The 16,234-nt window shown below is 39.0% G+C and overlaps 1 protein-coding gene across 2 annotated transcripts in view; it reads left to right on the forward strand.

The window, feature by feature from the left end:
- AGO3 (argonaute RISC catalytic component 3) overlaps positions 1–14,673 on the forward strand; it is an 80,696-nt gene extending 66,023 nt beyond the window's left edge. For both annotated transcript variants that reach the window (XM_075908840.2, XM_075908841.2), the window contains one exon: positions 1,145–14,673. In XM_075908840.2, the coding sequence (XP_075764955.1) occupies positions 1,145–1,253 (109 nt within the window). In that variant the 3' untranslated portion in view covers positions 1,254–14,673. The remainder of the gene's footprint in view (positions 1–1,144) is intronic.
- The last annotated feature ends 1,561 nt before the right edge of the window (positions 14,674–16,234 follow it).

The following is a 16,234-nucleotide window of genomic DNA, read 5'->3' on the forward strand; positions in this document are numbered from 1 at the left end:
TCCACTATGACCCCTAGATCCCTTTCCGCCATGCTCCTTCCTAGACAGTCGCTTCCCATCTTGTATGTATGGAACTGATTGTTCCTTCCTAAGTGGAGCACTTTGCATTTCTCTTTATTAAACTTCATCCTGTTTACCTCTGACCATTTCTCTAACTTGCTAAGGTCATTTTGAATTATGTTCCTATCCTCCAAAGAAGTCGCAACCCCACCCAGTTTGGTATCATCTGCAAACTTAATAAGCGTACTCTCTATCCCAATATCTACATAATTGATGAAGATATTGAACAGTACGGGTCCCAAAACAGACCCTTGAGGAACTCCACTTGTTATCCCTTTCCAGCAGGATTTAGAACCGTTAACAACAACTCTCTGACTACGGTTATCCAGCCAATTATGCACCCACCTTATCGTGGCCCTATCTAAGTTATATTTGCCTAGTTTATCAATAAGAATATCATGCGAGACCGTATCAAATGCCTTATTAAAGTCTAGGTATATGACATCCACCGCTTCTCCCTTATCCACAAGGCTCGTTATCTTATCAAAGAAAGCTATCAGATTAGTTTGGCATGACTTGTTCTTCACAAACCCATGCTGGCTATTCCCTATCAGTTTATTACCTTCCAAGTGTTTGCATATGATTTCCTTAATTACCTGCTCCATTATCTTCCCTGGGACAGACGTTAAACTGACCGGTCTGTAGTTTCCTGGGTTGTTCTTATTCCCCTTTTTATAGATGGGCACAATATTTGCCCTTTTCCAGTCTTCTGGAATCTCCCCTGTCTGCCATGATTTTTCAAAGATCATAGCTAAAGGCTCAGATACCTCCTCTATCAGCTCCTTGAGTATCCTGGGATGCATTTCATCAGGACCTGGTGACTTGCTGACATCTAACTTTCCTAAGTGATTTTTAACTTGTTCTTTGTGTATCCTATCTTCTAAACTTACCCTCTCTCTGCTTGTATTCACTACGTTAGGCACACCTCCAGACTTCTCGGTGAAGACCGAAACAAAGAAGTCATTGAGCATCTCTGCCATTTCCAAGTTTCCTGTTATAAAATAGGCAATTGGCAATTTAACAATGGCAATTTAAATTTTAAAGGATTAGTGCAAGTTTTAATACATTTCACTTTGTTTTGCAGTGCTGAAGGAAGCCATGTTTCAGGACAAAGCAATGGAAGAGACCCACAGGCCCTTGCTAAGGCTGTACAGATTCACCAAGACACCTTACGCACCATGTACTTCGCTTAAATAAATCAATAAAATCGGAGCATACTCACTGAAAGGAAGAACTGAAAAATTAAGCCACATACAATGTATGTTTCCGATGGGGTCAGTTTATGGGGTACGCCTCCGATCATGCTGAAGCCGACACTGTGCAGGGGCAAGGGGCTAATCCTTAAATTGACCTGAGGAAGATTGTTTACTTCATCGAGGAACACAGCACTATTATGCAATACGAAACCAGCCAACTGCTTTTTTGGGGCGGTCTCCTGTAGGAAGTGCCGTCGTCATCAGTTTTTTTTTTCTTGTAGTCTAACCCTTTTATGCCTTTACCTCAAGTTGCTCGGCAGCACAACTATCTTTGCAAAAAATAATAATAATAATAATGATGTAGTTTAAAAAAACCACAATGACCTATGTAACAATCACAATGATTGGGGGGAGGAGGGAAGTGTGCAAAAAATAGCCTTTTTATCTTTTTTTTTTTTTTTTTTTTTTTTTTTTTAAACCCCAGTGCATTGAGGAAGCTTTCTCTCAAGATTGCCATCAGCATTTGAATGGGAACATATCGAAGTACATTTCAATGTACAGCACTAACTAGAAGAAATTAGGGGGGAAGGGTTTTGCACACATTAGTCCATTAATCTGAACATAATTTAGCCAACTGCTGCCTTTGTGTCTTACTTCACAGCTTGGAGTCCTCAACTCCATTAGGTCCCTTTAAAAAAGCTAGTGATGTCTGTGCAGCAATAGTGATCCAAACTCTTTTTGCTCCCTGGTGAGTTTACTAAAGCTGCTGTTTTACCTTGTCCAGAAGTTTTAACTAATTATCTATCTGGCAAGTCATACCTATATTTTGAGCTTCATGCAAGATCAGATGTTCTTTGTTTTATGGGATTACACATAGTAAACACCATAAATGAAACTTTAGAGTTGAGGTCATTATTTGCTAGTTTACTTGCTGCCTCTCACACACCTTAATGTGATTTCATATATATGTATGTTTTTGAAGTTTAGCCTCTTTTTCTTTTATATTTATTAGAATAATAATGCTTTAATTTAATTATTACAGAACATATGGGCAACATCCATTTTTATTTTTAGAAATGTAACCGTTTATTTTTTAAAAAAAACTGACAACTTGTTTTTGCTATCTTTTAGTGCAATAAGCCGTTTGAAAGGAAAAGTGTGTCCGTTTAGCTGTATTAAAGCGGCGTTTGTACCACTAACTGTGGGAGAATGGACACCTCCACAATTTTGAAAGGACAAAGTAAAAGCCTTAATTTCAAAAGGAAAGTGTTATAGTCATCTGGAATTATTCATGTTTCTTTTTTAAATCAAAATTGCAAAGAATAGCAAAACCTATGTGTCTAGGATTCTGTAAGCTTTAATATTGGCAATCAATGCAGTATTTTGATTTAACAAGAGAACTGTGTACATTTTGGGGCTTATGAACCTGAAGTTGTTTAAATTAAAACGAAGAATTTTTCATTGAAGATCTGGATTTTCAGGTGTTAACTTTTAATGTAGCTGACATTAATCATAAAAATGTCTTAAGTCATTAATGAAGTTCTTAAGCAATTTTTGCTTATTTCATATTCAGGGGCTTTCCTTTTAAAATTAAGGCATTGGTGACTTCATTTCACTTTTACAAAGAAATTGATAGGGCTGGGATAATTTTTAACAAGTTAAAATCACTGAAATGTGAAACAAAACATTAATGGGACTTTTGTTCATTCCACTTTAAAGTTAAAACAAGTATTTTAAAGATGATCGAGATGAGCATATATTCAGTAACGGGGCATCGGGAAGTTTTGCACTTTGTAACCTCGTAAACTGCATTTTTGACTGTTTTATTTGCACTGGTTCATAGTATATATGCATATATATATACTGCAGATTGTTTATATGGGCATTGCTGTTATCCCAGCCTTTCTGAACTCCACCTGCTCTTCACACGAAAACCAATGGGTTGGTTTAAGTATCTCATTTATCTCATGTCATTCTCATGTAATCCACTATATTTGCCAATTTACTGTATTTTGAGCCTAAAATCTGAGCCCATTTTGCTTCAGTAGGCATGCATTTCCCCCATTTCTGCCAGAAAACTTAAGTACTGTATTTTGTGCTTTTGTACTTTGTATTGAAATGTATGTAGTGCTGTTCACAACACTGTCTCAAAGCGCTTTACTAAGTAGTTGATGTATATACATATATATTTTTCTCCCAATATCAAGAAATATAATGCAAAGAAACTAATTTTTTGCAGAGTTAAAATTGCACTGGAAATAGTCATGCTGGTGGGCAGTGTACTAAGCAGCTCAGGAGAAAAGGGGACTATGATAACAGATCTCTGTGCAGTCAAGGAGCATTTAGGAGTCTCTTGCATTGTTGGTGGGATTAGAATTCATTTGTCAGAGGGACTGCAGACTCCCAGTTGAAGTGTCCCAGTGTTCTCTGGCTGCTTCATGCACTTATCTTTCAGCTCCTTTGAATAAAAATGCTGCAGGGAGGTCAATATAATGAAATAATTGGAGCAAAATGGTTTCCAAACAAATCTCTCTATCTTTTATTCTGGAACATGGCAATTTCTTAGAATTGCTCTACCTAGTAGACTCATGCATAAAAGTTGCAGGTTAAGCTTTTTACATAAGATTAATCTTTTTAAATTTGAAGGGGCTTTTTTAGAAAAAACTGCTTTACAAGGACTTTTTGTGAACTGGCATTTTGATGAAAAGCCCTTTTTTAAAAAAAAAATATGGCCTTTAACTCTTCTTTTAAAGACACTATATGGTTTCCAGTCTGCCTACGCTCAATGACTGATTTGAAAGATTTGTTGTTTTGCTTGCTGCTTTCACCAAAAACTTAAATAAATATAAAAAAATAATAAAAATCCATTGGAAAAAGTGACTTTAAAATGTTGGTTTTGCAGGCCAGTGTAACTGGTTTTCATGTGAAGAGAAGTTGGGAGTTTTAATCTCTATATTCTTAGTTTTGCAAATGTCTACATAAAGTGCCGATACGTATTTGTATTACAATATCGAGTTACTGGCGTTGTGAGGGCCACATGTTTATGATACTGTTAGCTGCTATATTTATTTAAACGGAGACGGACAATTACTGCACTAGGGAATGAGGAGATGAGCAGGAACCAAGGCTTAGAGTTAGACGTGGTATCTCGTTTTTCAAAAGAAAATTAACAGTGTGTAATATCAAGTGTAACAAAGGGTGCTGTCATTTTAATTGAGATTAAATAGCCAGATATTCTTCCTTTGTCTAAAGACTTATATATAGTTTGATGTTAGCAGTTTAGGGGGTGGGGGGATAAATGGTACCTCATCTATGGTGGCAGTTTCCTCTATATTTTCACAGGATTATATGGATTTTTTATTTTTATACCTGCTCTCCTTTAAAGAAAGTTTTCTCAAGTTTTATGTGCTTTTTGGAGAAATCTTGAGTGCAACATGCACAATCCCTTTATCTTTCCAGGAGCACACTGTATATAGCCCAAACAGGGATGTGGGCAAAGGCTGGGAGTTCCATTTTGTGGAAACTTTGGCCTCATTTGTGCATATATCTGTCTAAAACAGTGGTTCCCAATCTTCTCAGACACTGTACCAGTGTACCGGACTAAAACCTTACCTTGTATTAACAAGTGCCACTAACCTTCCAAACCGTGGGGACGTACACTTGGGCACCCAGCACAAAATGTGGGGAGAGGCAACTAAGGATACTAGCCACATACCTGAAATAACAATACTGGTACGTGTGCCAATGTTTAGGAACCACTGCCCTAGAAATGAAGGCAGTGCTTCTCCTAAGCTTAACAGAATGGTTTTTGGTAATGGCAATTACTTTAACTATGTGATGTACTGATTAGTGAATCCAACTTTGGAAAAAAGAGTTGAGAATTTTTGGTAGTTTGAATTGTTAAACTCTTGCAACATCTGCTAACAGCAGGACTGACAACTCTACTCAAAGCAAGCAGCTTTGATTTGTGGGGCACTTCCACTGTGTGGCCATTTTACTCAGGATTGTTAGATGGCTATCAAATGTTAAACCATTTAGTTGAAATTATGCAAAGGTTATTTCCCTCATTAATTCTGTGATTGTTTTGGAAGGTAGTTTAGCTCTTGTAACAGATTTCAAGTTAAAATTGACAGCTTTCAGGAATCCATCAAATTCTTTCAAGGTGCCATTGGTCCTAAATTATTTCCATTTCTTCTTTTTGTGCAGATACTTGTCCTATTGTTGTTTAGACAAATAACATTAAATGAATAATCACCCACTGTACACATCCTAGCTACTTATGTTGGGTGTCTACTAGTGATTGTGTGCACAATAGTATAAAATTTCCAGGCGCCGATTTCTTCTATTTCAAAAGGATGAGGCCTTTCTGAATTTACATTTTTACTCGTACCTTGAGACCTGTCCACCTTTGATATGTTCTCAGTTTTGTGAACTGATGAGAGAGAACCTTTTTCTCAAAGCACTTTTCATAAGAAGCGTCAGAGAAGCTCTGATTATATACATTGAAACCATACATTTTCATTTCCAAATAGTCATCTTGAAGTTTTCTTTTCATGCCAGAAAAATGCTCCATCAGCTGTAGTGTTACGGAGTAAACATGTCTGCCATTGGCCAGTTAATTTTAGCAAATAGAAAATCTATCTAGATGTCAAAGGGAAAAATATTCCTGGCTTACTTTCCTACCCAAAGATGGTACTTGAATTTGACATTGTATATGGGATACCATTTGTGTTTTGGCACTTCTTCTAATTATAAAAACTTCACTTAGCCAATTCACTCAGATATCTATTATTTTTATAAAATTGAAAAAGATTTAAGTTAAGGTGTGTGCTAATCTCAGTGTTTTCTTCTGGTAGAAGATCTTTGTAACTTTATAGTAGTTGTGAGGTGTGAATCTAATAAGTAAAACACAGGGTCCTTTACACATCTAACAATCTCAAGAATACAGTCACTAAAACACTGAGGTTTAAAATTAGTTTGTGGCCTGAGTAGCCAAAGATGCATATGGGAAGCTGTGGGGATATGGGGATAGAAGGTAGCTAAAGGTTTGTAAAAAAGCAATCAGCAAAACATCACTCTTATGGAAACTAGGGAGTTGATGGAGACACTGCATACCAATCGCCTTTCAAGCCATGTGCCCCTAACTATGTTAGAATGCTGTCTAGGATTCCTCATCCTAACATGGGTAGTCGTTGTACTGTTGTGCGACAGCAAAGAAGTTCCACTGTTAAAACTTGGAGCAATTTTAATTTTTTTAAAAGCAAGACAGTCCTCAGAAAGTGCCTTTTCAGAAGATGGTGCTGTAGATTTTTATGTTCCCCAATTGTACATGGCTGAAAATTTGAGAGCAATTTTTGAAAATGCCAAGTGTTTGTTGGTATCATTTTATGTACCTTCAAGCAGCAATTTCTGAATCAGGACCAAGAATAACTAAGGAAAGGTGTATTTAGAAGGAGGGAGAAGTATTGAGGAAGGATCACCAAATTCAACTTGGGGGCTAAAAGTAGTTTGGATTTCATTTAATGTAACTAATCACTTCCTGTTCTAGGAGGATGCGGGAGATGTGGGGAAATAGCCCAGAACACTTCAGGCAGTGGTATAGTATAGTTAATATTTAGAAGGGATCCTAGATGTTCTAAGGACATGTCCTCGTTTTTGGAGATGAAGCAGGTTCCCAGAGATATAGTAAAATTTTCTGGAGTCGTACTTTGAGCAGACTTCACACAGCCTGTATTTTAAGAGCATAATGCTTACATGTTAATGGCACTTCTAATGATCTAATAGGGACTCTTGATTATATAAATCGTAAACACGTTTGGATGACTGTTGATGCCCTGTTTGCACTGTGCTAAAAGATGTTGTGGAGCCCCTGATGACGTTGGTGAGCATTCCTCCAGTCCAGAAGAGTTGTAGACTAGACAAATAAACGCTGCACCTCAGTAACCTTGTTATGCTGCATAAAATAATAGCAAAGTTTTGCCTTGATTTCACTGTAATGTGCTTGCACATGCCTGCAAAAATGCAAACACAACTTTCATTTTTGTAATGCCTTAATAGCAGTTAAAAGAATTTTTTTAAAGATGAGGTTTGGCCTTTATTGTGATGGGTCCTTATATTTATTGGTAATTTGTGTGCATCTTGTAGTTTCACGTGTTTGGCCTGAATGTTGCTTTTTAACACGTTAGGAGGGAGTTGTTTCTAATTGTGTGGGTTTTTATTTTCTTTGTGAAATCATAACTTTAGTAATCATGACTGAGAAGAAAGTGAATGAAATGCAGTGACCAGGACATACAACAGACTACATTGGTAGCTGGATTTGATTTAGAATTCTGACATGCCCTTTTCTGTGTTCAGCTTATTACTGTAAACAGTTATGAGCTTTAACCTATTTCTAGATCAACTGAGAATACAGGTTGAACTTCCAAAATTCAGGGCTCTGATCCGGCAACATCCGTGGTCCGGCAGAACCATGGATGTCACTGGATCAGAAAGCCCAGGTGCCCAGGAGTGTGAACTGGCTGGGTGCCCCAGCCAGCGGGACTGGTGAGCCCGAGTTGGGTGGGGCAGCAGCAGAGACAGTGAGCCCTGTTCCCCGTGAGCCCTGGCTGGGTGGGGCAGCCAGCAAGCCCCGTGCCCGGGGATTCCCAGGCAGGCAGGGGAGAAGCAGGGCTACAGCAGCTGGGGAGCTCTGTCCTCAGGGAGCCCCAGCGGGCTGGAGCCCAAGTCCAAGCCCTGCATACTGGAGCCCCGTAGCAGTGGGGTGGGGGCGGGTCCAGCCACTGGGAAGGTCAGTGTCTTGGAGACTGCTGGCAGGGGGACCTCTTCTGATCCAGCAAATTCCCTTGTTCAGGATGGGTCTGGTCCCGAAGGTGCTGGACAAGGGAGGTACAATATGTACTGGTTTCTGATGTTTAGCAAAATGTTTTCAAAGGTCAAACATTAACACGAGTCTCCCACTTCTATTGATAAATGGTGCATTTGCTGGAATTGGTTTATTCAGTAAGTCTGCCAATTTTTCTAATATGATTAAACAGTGTTGGAACCTTTTATTTTTACATATTTGGAATTGCTCACTTGCATTCAAGGAATTAGCTATATAAATTGTAAGGTGGAGATAGTGATTCTTGCTTGAACTTTTAGGTCTTTAGGGGGGAAAAAAGACCACTATCCTGTTAATCCATAATTAAAAATAATGCTTGCTTATTACTAATGTAGGTTATAAAAATGAAATTTAAAGATCTAATTTATTTTTGGTTTTGCTATATTCTACTTTTGATGTAGCCAAATAAATTAATTAGTTTATAATAACTTTATAATCAGAGAAATATTGGCATTTAAACTTTCCTCTGCCGCGATTTAACCTAAACTGTTTTTTTCTTTTAAATCTTAAAATCCTGAAAACATTCTTGTTCAGGTTTTTTTTTCCCCAACCTAAATTCAGGGCCAAAACTGTTAGTAGCAGCCACATCTTTATTTTACTGACATGAAAGGGACCAAAAATTCCTATTCCAACCTTTTTTTCCCCACACAGAAAGGCCCTGCATCTTTTTTCCATTGCTCATAACCAATTTCTTTGACTTTTTAACTAATCCAGAAGTTATTGAGATCCAATAAGATTTTGGTTGTTTGTCCTCTTTGCTTTCCATATTTTATAAATATGGCTACAAAAGTCTAAGCAGACTTAATTTAAATGTGCTGATACTGTTTTATTAGGCAAAGGCCTTACTTTCAGTCTTACCTGGTTTAAAGTGTACTGGGGCATATTATATAATGACACTAGATCTGCATTACTCAGCGGCAAGTGTGTGTGATGTTTTAAAACCTCCAGTTTAAGCCTAAACAGGCAAACTGCTCATGATACTGACATGCTCCTCAAACATTTTCAGTAGGAAAAATAAATAATCTAGTGCATATATCTAGTTTTAATTCCTCCTCCTGGATGATACAGACTTGGTGAGTGAACATTTTTTGGAACATGTGCTGGGGCTGAAAGATTAAACTAAACCACCAGAATTATGTGCCAGGTGTCTATCGCTTTTCTTTCCTATATTACTGAAGTAGAGAACAGATGACAGGGATGACAGTTACTTCAAACCAGTAACAGAGAGCTGTCAAAAGCAATACAAGGGGGAAATTAGAGTTTATATTTAAAACGGCATAAGCAATAGAAATCTAAGGTTTCTACAAGAACCACTTGCAGCTCAGAACCTTGTGAACCTGTATTTGTATGTTTAATTCACCAAAGGGAAAAGCCTCTTGCATTTGGCCACTTTAAAAACAACCATAGGAGGGGACATTTTTTTTTCTAATGCATGCCTGTGTTCCCTCTTTAATGTAAGCACACAGAGAAGCAGCCTGTAATATCCATAAGTGCTGTACATTTTGAATGTAAAGTGATGAAGAACTTCTTTTTTTTTTTTTTGCTTTTACCTAAATCCCCCTACTTTAAATACTTAGTTAAAATCCAGTAAGTTGGTGCTATTTGAAACCACACAGACCAGGGATTTCATGGGTGAGACCCTCTATAAAGTCCAGTTACTGTGGTATGTTATTGGCCACGGTCTTCAGCAACTAACACTGCAGTATGTAGAGCCTTCTAGAGACAGGGCAATCAGTTGCAGTGTTCACTTGCCATGGCATTGCAATTGGTGCTACTCATGTTCTGCTTGTAACCTACCTTCCCTTTTCCACTGAACAAACTCACTCACCATACTATGCTCAAATGGAATATCCATTTCTATCTGCAACAATCTTGTTACCCTTTGGAAAACAAGAAGTTAGTTATTGGACTAGTGAGTTTTAAGAGTGACAGTTTGTGGTGAAGCACCTGTTAATAATAAACCCAGGAAAGGTTTAAACAGAACTTGATAGTATAAGCTGCATTCTGCGCTAGTCCTTCAGGCAATTGATAGGAATCTCAAAAGGTGATTTGAGGGCTTGTGAAATGTTTGTCTTGTGGGAATTATTTGAGCTGTTACTGAGAACCCAGCAGGCACTTTGCCTCTTTCTGATCAAGAACATAAGGTAGAAGATACTTGCGGCATTCCCAAATAATTGATATTCTGTGGTTAAGATTTTCATGCGCTAAATTTAAAACTGAGATCCTTCTTTCATTTTTCATTAGCCTCTACTACCGTGCTAATATTTTTCAAAATCCATGTCACTTCTTTATTAAGGAATGTGCACTCTGAATGGGATAACCCGTGAATTTATAGAGTTGTTACCCTTTCCAGGTACCTTTTTTAATGGGTTTTAAGTAGTCTAATATGTGTAATTCAATGGTACAAGAGCAATTTATTCTGCAAAATTTAACCTAGTAATTAGTTTCCCTTTGCCTGCCTGTTCAGAATAGTCTCACCTGCCTTTGTTTTACATTTAACCATTCAATGGTATCTTTGCTATTTTCAACACGGCTACCCCTCTGAAACTTGTAAAGTTACACCATGATACCGTCTACATTTTTTGTTAGTCTTGCAGTACCTTAGAGACTATTTGTTTTTAAAGTTTTTGCTATTTACAGTGCATCTGCACATTCACACACTTGACTTGATTTTGAGTCTGGCTGGGATTTTTCCCCCTGGCAATTATGAGGATATTTAAGAATGTGGTATAATAAATGTAGGAGAGCAACGAACTGACCTGAAATAAGAGTAAGCCTTGTGGTGGGAAATGTTGATACCCCAATTATCTCTGCAAAAATTATTTTGCCAGCAGCTAAACTGGGGTTGGTATATGTAAGAATTTTGTAATGTCTTGGGTGTGGAAGGTTTTAGTAAAGTGATGTAAGAAGGACCATACCATCTAGTCTATACCAGCTTACTAATTTAGACAGATCTATGTATACTTACATGCTGTGCAAAAGACTTCCCTGAATCTTTCACAACTGAGTTGTGAATGCTCATTTTTACAGCTGACGCTTCTGTGAAGGGGGATTTTTAGAATGCACAGGGAAAGTTTCAGATGGACCATACGGAAACAGTTTTGAGACTCTGGCATGGTCTGTAGCCAGGCACTCTGGAGTTCAGTGCGACCTGGACTCCCTCCGTGACTCTGGGTTAGTCATGCTGCCTGTTTCACCATCTGTAAAATGTGGATAATACCTCATGCTATTTTGTGCAGACTAAATATTACATGTCTTGAAGATGAGTAAGGATATGAAAGTACTAAATTATCAATATGCCCAAGTCAAGGTATCTTTTGTAAATTTTCAACTCCATTTATCAATTCTGCATTTTGGTTAATGCTTTCCCCTTCTTCTGCTCTAGGGGTGGTGCCCTGGATCCAGACCTGTCGTCTTTGTGCACGTGTTATCTCTATGGGGGTTACTGTTGGGAAGGCCAGCAGGACTGGGTGTATAATCCTAACTTTGTACCTGTCCTTTTCTGACAACAGGATTGTTTTAGGTTGAAGAATGGTTAGTAAAAGGGAAAGTTGATGTCAACACAGATTTGCAAGAATAGCAATTAAAATATAGAATTACTGGCCAGTAATTCTTGCTTTTTGTCTAAATGTGCCCAACTGTGGAAGTTTTTTTTTTAAGTTCAAACACAGTTTTTTACAATAGAAAAGACAGGCTGGGCAAGGCTTTATTCATTTAGGCATATCCGCCAGTCAGTTTCCATTGGAGAGGCGGATAGTGGCAGATGTGAAGAGGGTTTTTTAAATTCTTTTGTCATGTGGTAAATTAACAACATGGAGCAGATAGTGCTGCTAGGCCAGGCAAGTAAAGTGGCATATTGAAAGATTTCACTAAGTGCTAGGAAGGCTATTAGAAGGAAGACCATTTAGCCCGTTGATGTCAGGTAATTTCACTGAAAGTTGGCTTCACTGAGCTGTTCTGTTTTGTGGATCCTAATATAATCCATTCTACTTCGATGGTAGGTTTTATTGTGTTTTGGACACAATTGTGTTCACGAGGACAGTGTACTCGTTTCTCCAAGTGAAGCTTTGCACTGTTTGACTCTGGCTGTGTTAAATGTTTACCTATAGAAAAGTGCTGTTCCTTAAAATGTTGCACATCAGCTCAGTTCTATAGATGGTAACAATTGCAGGATAACAGGGTACAGGAACTATACAGATTTTTAAAAAAACCAATCTTCTGTGGCTGGCATTCACTTAGCAGGGTTCTCCCATATGATTAGCAGCACTGGCATACAGTAATTTGGCTCTCTTGTTTCACATGTCAGGTGATAAAATGAGTATTGGACTCACAGGGTATACTATGCATTCATTTGACAGTGATATTCTTATTTCCCTTGGTGTGAATGGTTAGACTTTCCAGCATGGCCAGTTCCTGGATAAACATAATTGGCATTTTGAGTGGGAAAGTATTGATTGCTCAGTAGTAAGGTTGGGGAGAGACGGGGGATTTGGCATAGCTAGGAGTATTGTCTGTCAGGCATTATGTTAAAGGTTTCACTGAAACATAGTCATTGGCTGTGTCTATACTTGGCGCTGGGAGTGTGATTCTCAGTTTGAGATGACATTCTGATGCTTGCTGTCATTGAGCTAGTGCACTAAAAATAGTAGTGATCGCACAAGTAGCAGCACAGCCTAGTTGCCCAAACCACAAACCCACCTCTTTTTTTCCCATGCTAGCTCAATGACAGCAAGCATGAGTATGCCTCTTCCATCTCCATTTGTAGAGATGGTCTTAATGTGCGTCTCTTCAGTTATGAGCCAATATGGCTATGAACATGTCTTCGGATAATGGCAAATTCACGTGGCATAGTGTGCACCTTGAAGATTATTAGTAATCAACACTTTTAGGTATGAGGCTACTGGAAGCAGTGGTGTGTATATATAAATGTTCCATGTGTATAATACTGTGTACTTAAATACAGAGACTATTTGTGCTACTTGGAATTCCTTTTTTGGAATAAAGGGTCCTTTTGGAATAAAGGGTCTGTTTTTTTAACAGACTGTTCCAGTGGTTTGGAATTCTTATACATTTATGTCTCACACACACTCTTCCTCTTTCTGGTATGTTAACCGCTCTTTTCTGTTTTGGTGCTACCATGGCTTTATGCAAGAAATAGAATGTGTTCTAACTACAACAACAATGCCTATTTTTAAAAGGAAAAGGGGGGTTATCTCAAGAATAAAACAGAGCTGTTATTTGAAACATTGCACAAATAGATTGTAGGTGGATAACAAATGCATTAGTAAAAGCTTTTTTATTTTTTACTTTTCAACCATCTTGACCGTGTGTGCCTATTTGTATTGCGGATGTGGGCTGCAACTATTGGGGCGGGAGGGGGGAAGAGTTGATATGTATTCAACATGTTTTGAAATGTACTGCTAACCAGAAGCAGTGTCCCCTTCCCCTCTCCTTTTCCAAAAACAAACTGTTCTTGCCAAAATTTTGTACCTGTCACAATTTCTGCTTTTTTTTCCCCCAACACAGTAAAATACCGTGACACAACTTCTGTCCCACCATTACTACTTTCTGCTTAGCCACCTCTAATATCTCAAGAATGGTATATAATATACATAAAGTCATTGGAACTTTCCGCTGACTTAAAAAAAAAATCAAGTTGGGTATATTGCAAATCTACTTTCATCATTTGAAGACTAAATTCTCTTTTGAAATCCATATAATGTATTTTTAACCTTTTTATTAAATACTTAGATTATTTTAGTTTTTGTTCCAAAACATCTGCGAAAATGAATGAGGATTGCAGTGCAGGTTTGAATCTGCAAGGACATAGGACCAGGTGATATCTTGAGGGAAATACCAAACATGACTGCCAAACTTTGATCAGAGAGAATGTGATTTTACTTTCAGACTTCTCTAACTTTTTCTTTAGTGTATGCAATGAAAAATAGCTGGAATTTAAAAGACCACCTCAATTTTATATAACATTGAAATGCACATAAATTGGCAATTGAACTAATCTCTCTACAAACTAATAAAATGGTATGGGGATATTGTGTTAGTATCAGAGTTTGGGGCTGTTTTATGCATATGCTGAATATCCAGTTCTGTATTGTCGTGTCAGCTGAAGGCTCAGAATAAGAAGTGAACAGAAAGCAAACAAGATTCTGAAAGTAAAATGCTTGTGTGCAGATTTTCAGTGGTGAATGTTGTACCTTCGGTTAAATCATTGTCTTTTGCAAAAATGTATGATGTCTGTGGTTGAGATTAAAAGGACAAATTTTTGTTTTTGTTTAACATTCTGTCACAATACTTGCATTGTGAAATTCAGTCATGGAATTCTTTCTGAGCCAAAACTGTCACCAATGTTTTCTGTGACAGATTCCACTCTTCTCTTTCTGCCATTCTCTATACTGGAAGGAGTCTATGTTGTGTTTGTTTTTACCTTTTTAAAAAAAATTATTGGTTTTAGTGTCGCTTTGCTTCAGTTTGAAGTGTAACTTTCACTAATAACTGCAATAAAAAAAGCTTTGCTCCAAACATCACTGTTGTGTCCATAACTATCAACTCTTCCACCATGTTAGGAAATATGTAGACAATTAATTACAGAGTGTAATAAGCAGATATTACATAACCAGTTGCATATTGTGTGAGTAGGGTGTGTGTGTGGAGTATTAGAATAGGTTGGGAGGAATCCTAGCATTGAATAAACGACCCGTTATTAGTTTTAAAAGTACTCACGATTGTAATAGGTAAAGAATTAGAATAAATGCTTAGTTTTCAGTCCTATCATCTTTTTCAATTCAGAGTAGCACTTCTTTTCTTGCAAGAAGCCCCTTGCAACAAGGATTTTGTCTTTTGTACAGAACCTAGTGCAGTGCATCCCTGATCCTGATTTCTTGCCTGTCCATGCATGGTATGCACAATCCCTTCTGTGTAGAACCTAAAGCAGGGGTCGGCAATAATTTTGGATGGCGAGACACTCCATGAATTTGGAAAGTGGTCAAGGGCCTCACCGTTCCATCCCAGACCCCACACCACCTTCATTAATATGGAAGTTGGGTGCAGAAGGGAGCTTGTGGTAAGGGATTGGGGTGCAGGAGAGGATGTGGGTTCTGAGAGGGAGTTTGGGTGAAGGAGGCAGTTGTGACCTGGGGCAGAGGTGTGGGCTGTGACCTTGGGCAGGAGCAGGTTGTGACCTGGGGCAGGGGACTAAGGTGCAGTAGGGGGTGCAGAGGTTTTGGTTGTGACTTGGTGCAGGATCTGGGAGGGGGTCTGGATGCAGGGGGACAGAGGGTTTGGATTATGTGAGTTGGGGGGAGGGAGTTACTGGGATGCCAGAGGCAGGCTGTAGCCAGAAGACTTACCTGGATGACTCCCGGTCAACAGCTCAGCAGGTTTCTCAGATAAGCTGCCTGCCTGCTCTGCCCCTGAACCAGTTGCAGGGGCCTCTTGGGTCTGTAAATAACTATGAGCCTGAGGAGTGGGCAGTGCTTTGGAGGCTGCCTGTTCTTCAAACAGGCAGCTCCCATTGGCCAGAAACCAGCAAATGGGATTGTGCTGGGGGCAGGGAAAGCCTCTCCCCCAGCTTGCAGCCATTCATAGACAAACAGACCCTCACAGCTGCTTCTCTGAATAGGAGGCAGAGCAGGTAGGGAGTCTGCCTGAGGGTCCCCACTGTGACCACGGGCCAGAGTCAGTGACTTGGTGGGCCACACTTTGCCCAGCCCTGACCTAAAGGCATGAAGTGGCTGTTTGTGTTATCACTGGTACCTTATAGGACAAGGTCTGTCTTGAAATGTTCAGGGAGGAATAAGGTGGTATGGAAGGGGTCATAGTGTCTGACGTGTGTGCAGGCCAGGGGAGTGGAATGAGAAGAGAAATAGGAGGAGCATCTAGAGTGGGAGGCAGGCTTAAAGGTGTGTGTGGGAAAAGGTGGGCAGGAGCAGAGCTTTCAAAGGGTAGGTAAATTTGAACTTTGGATGGAAGAAGAGGGGACCCTGGGAGCAGAGATTCAGGGAAGAAGGGTGGTCAGATCAAGGAGAAGGAAAGATGCTGTCTACACTCCGGATAGGCTGCATGCGAACGAGGCACTGCTTTT

This window comes from Pelodiscus sinensis, chromosome 26, assembly GCF_052426305.1.
Source record: "Pelodiscus sinensis isolate ZL-2025 chromosome 26, ASM5242630v1, whole genome shotgun sequence".
In the NCBI taxonomy this organism is placed as follows: domain Eukaryota; kingdom Metazoa; phylum Chordata; order Testudines; family Trionychidae; genus Pelodiscus; species Pelodiscus sinensis.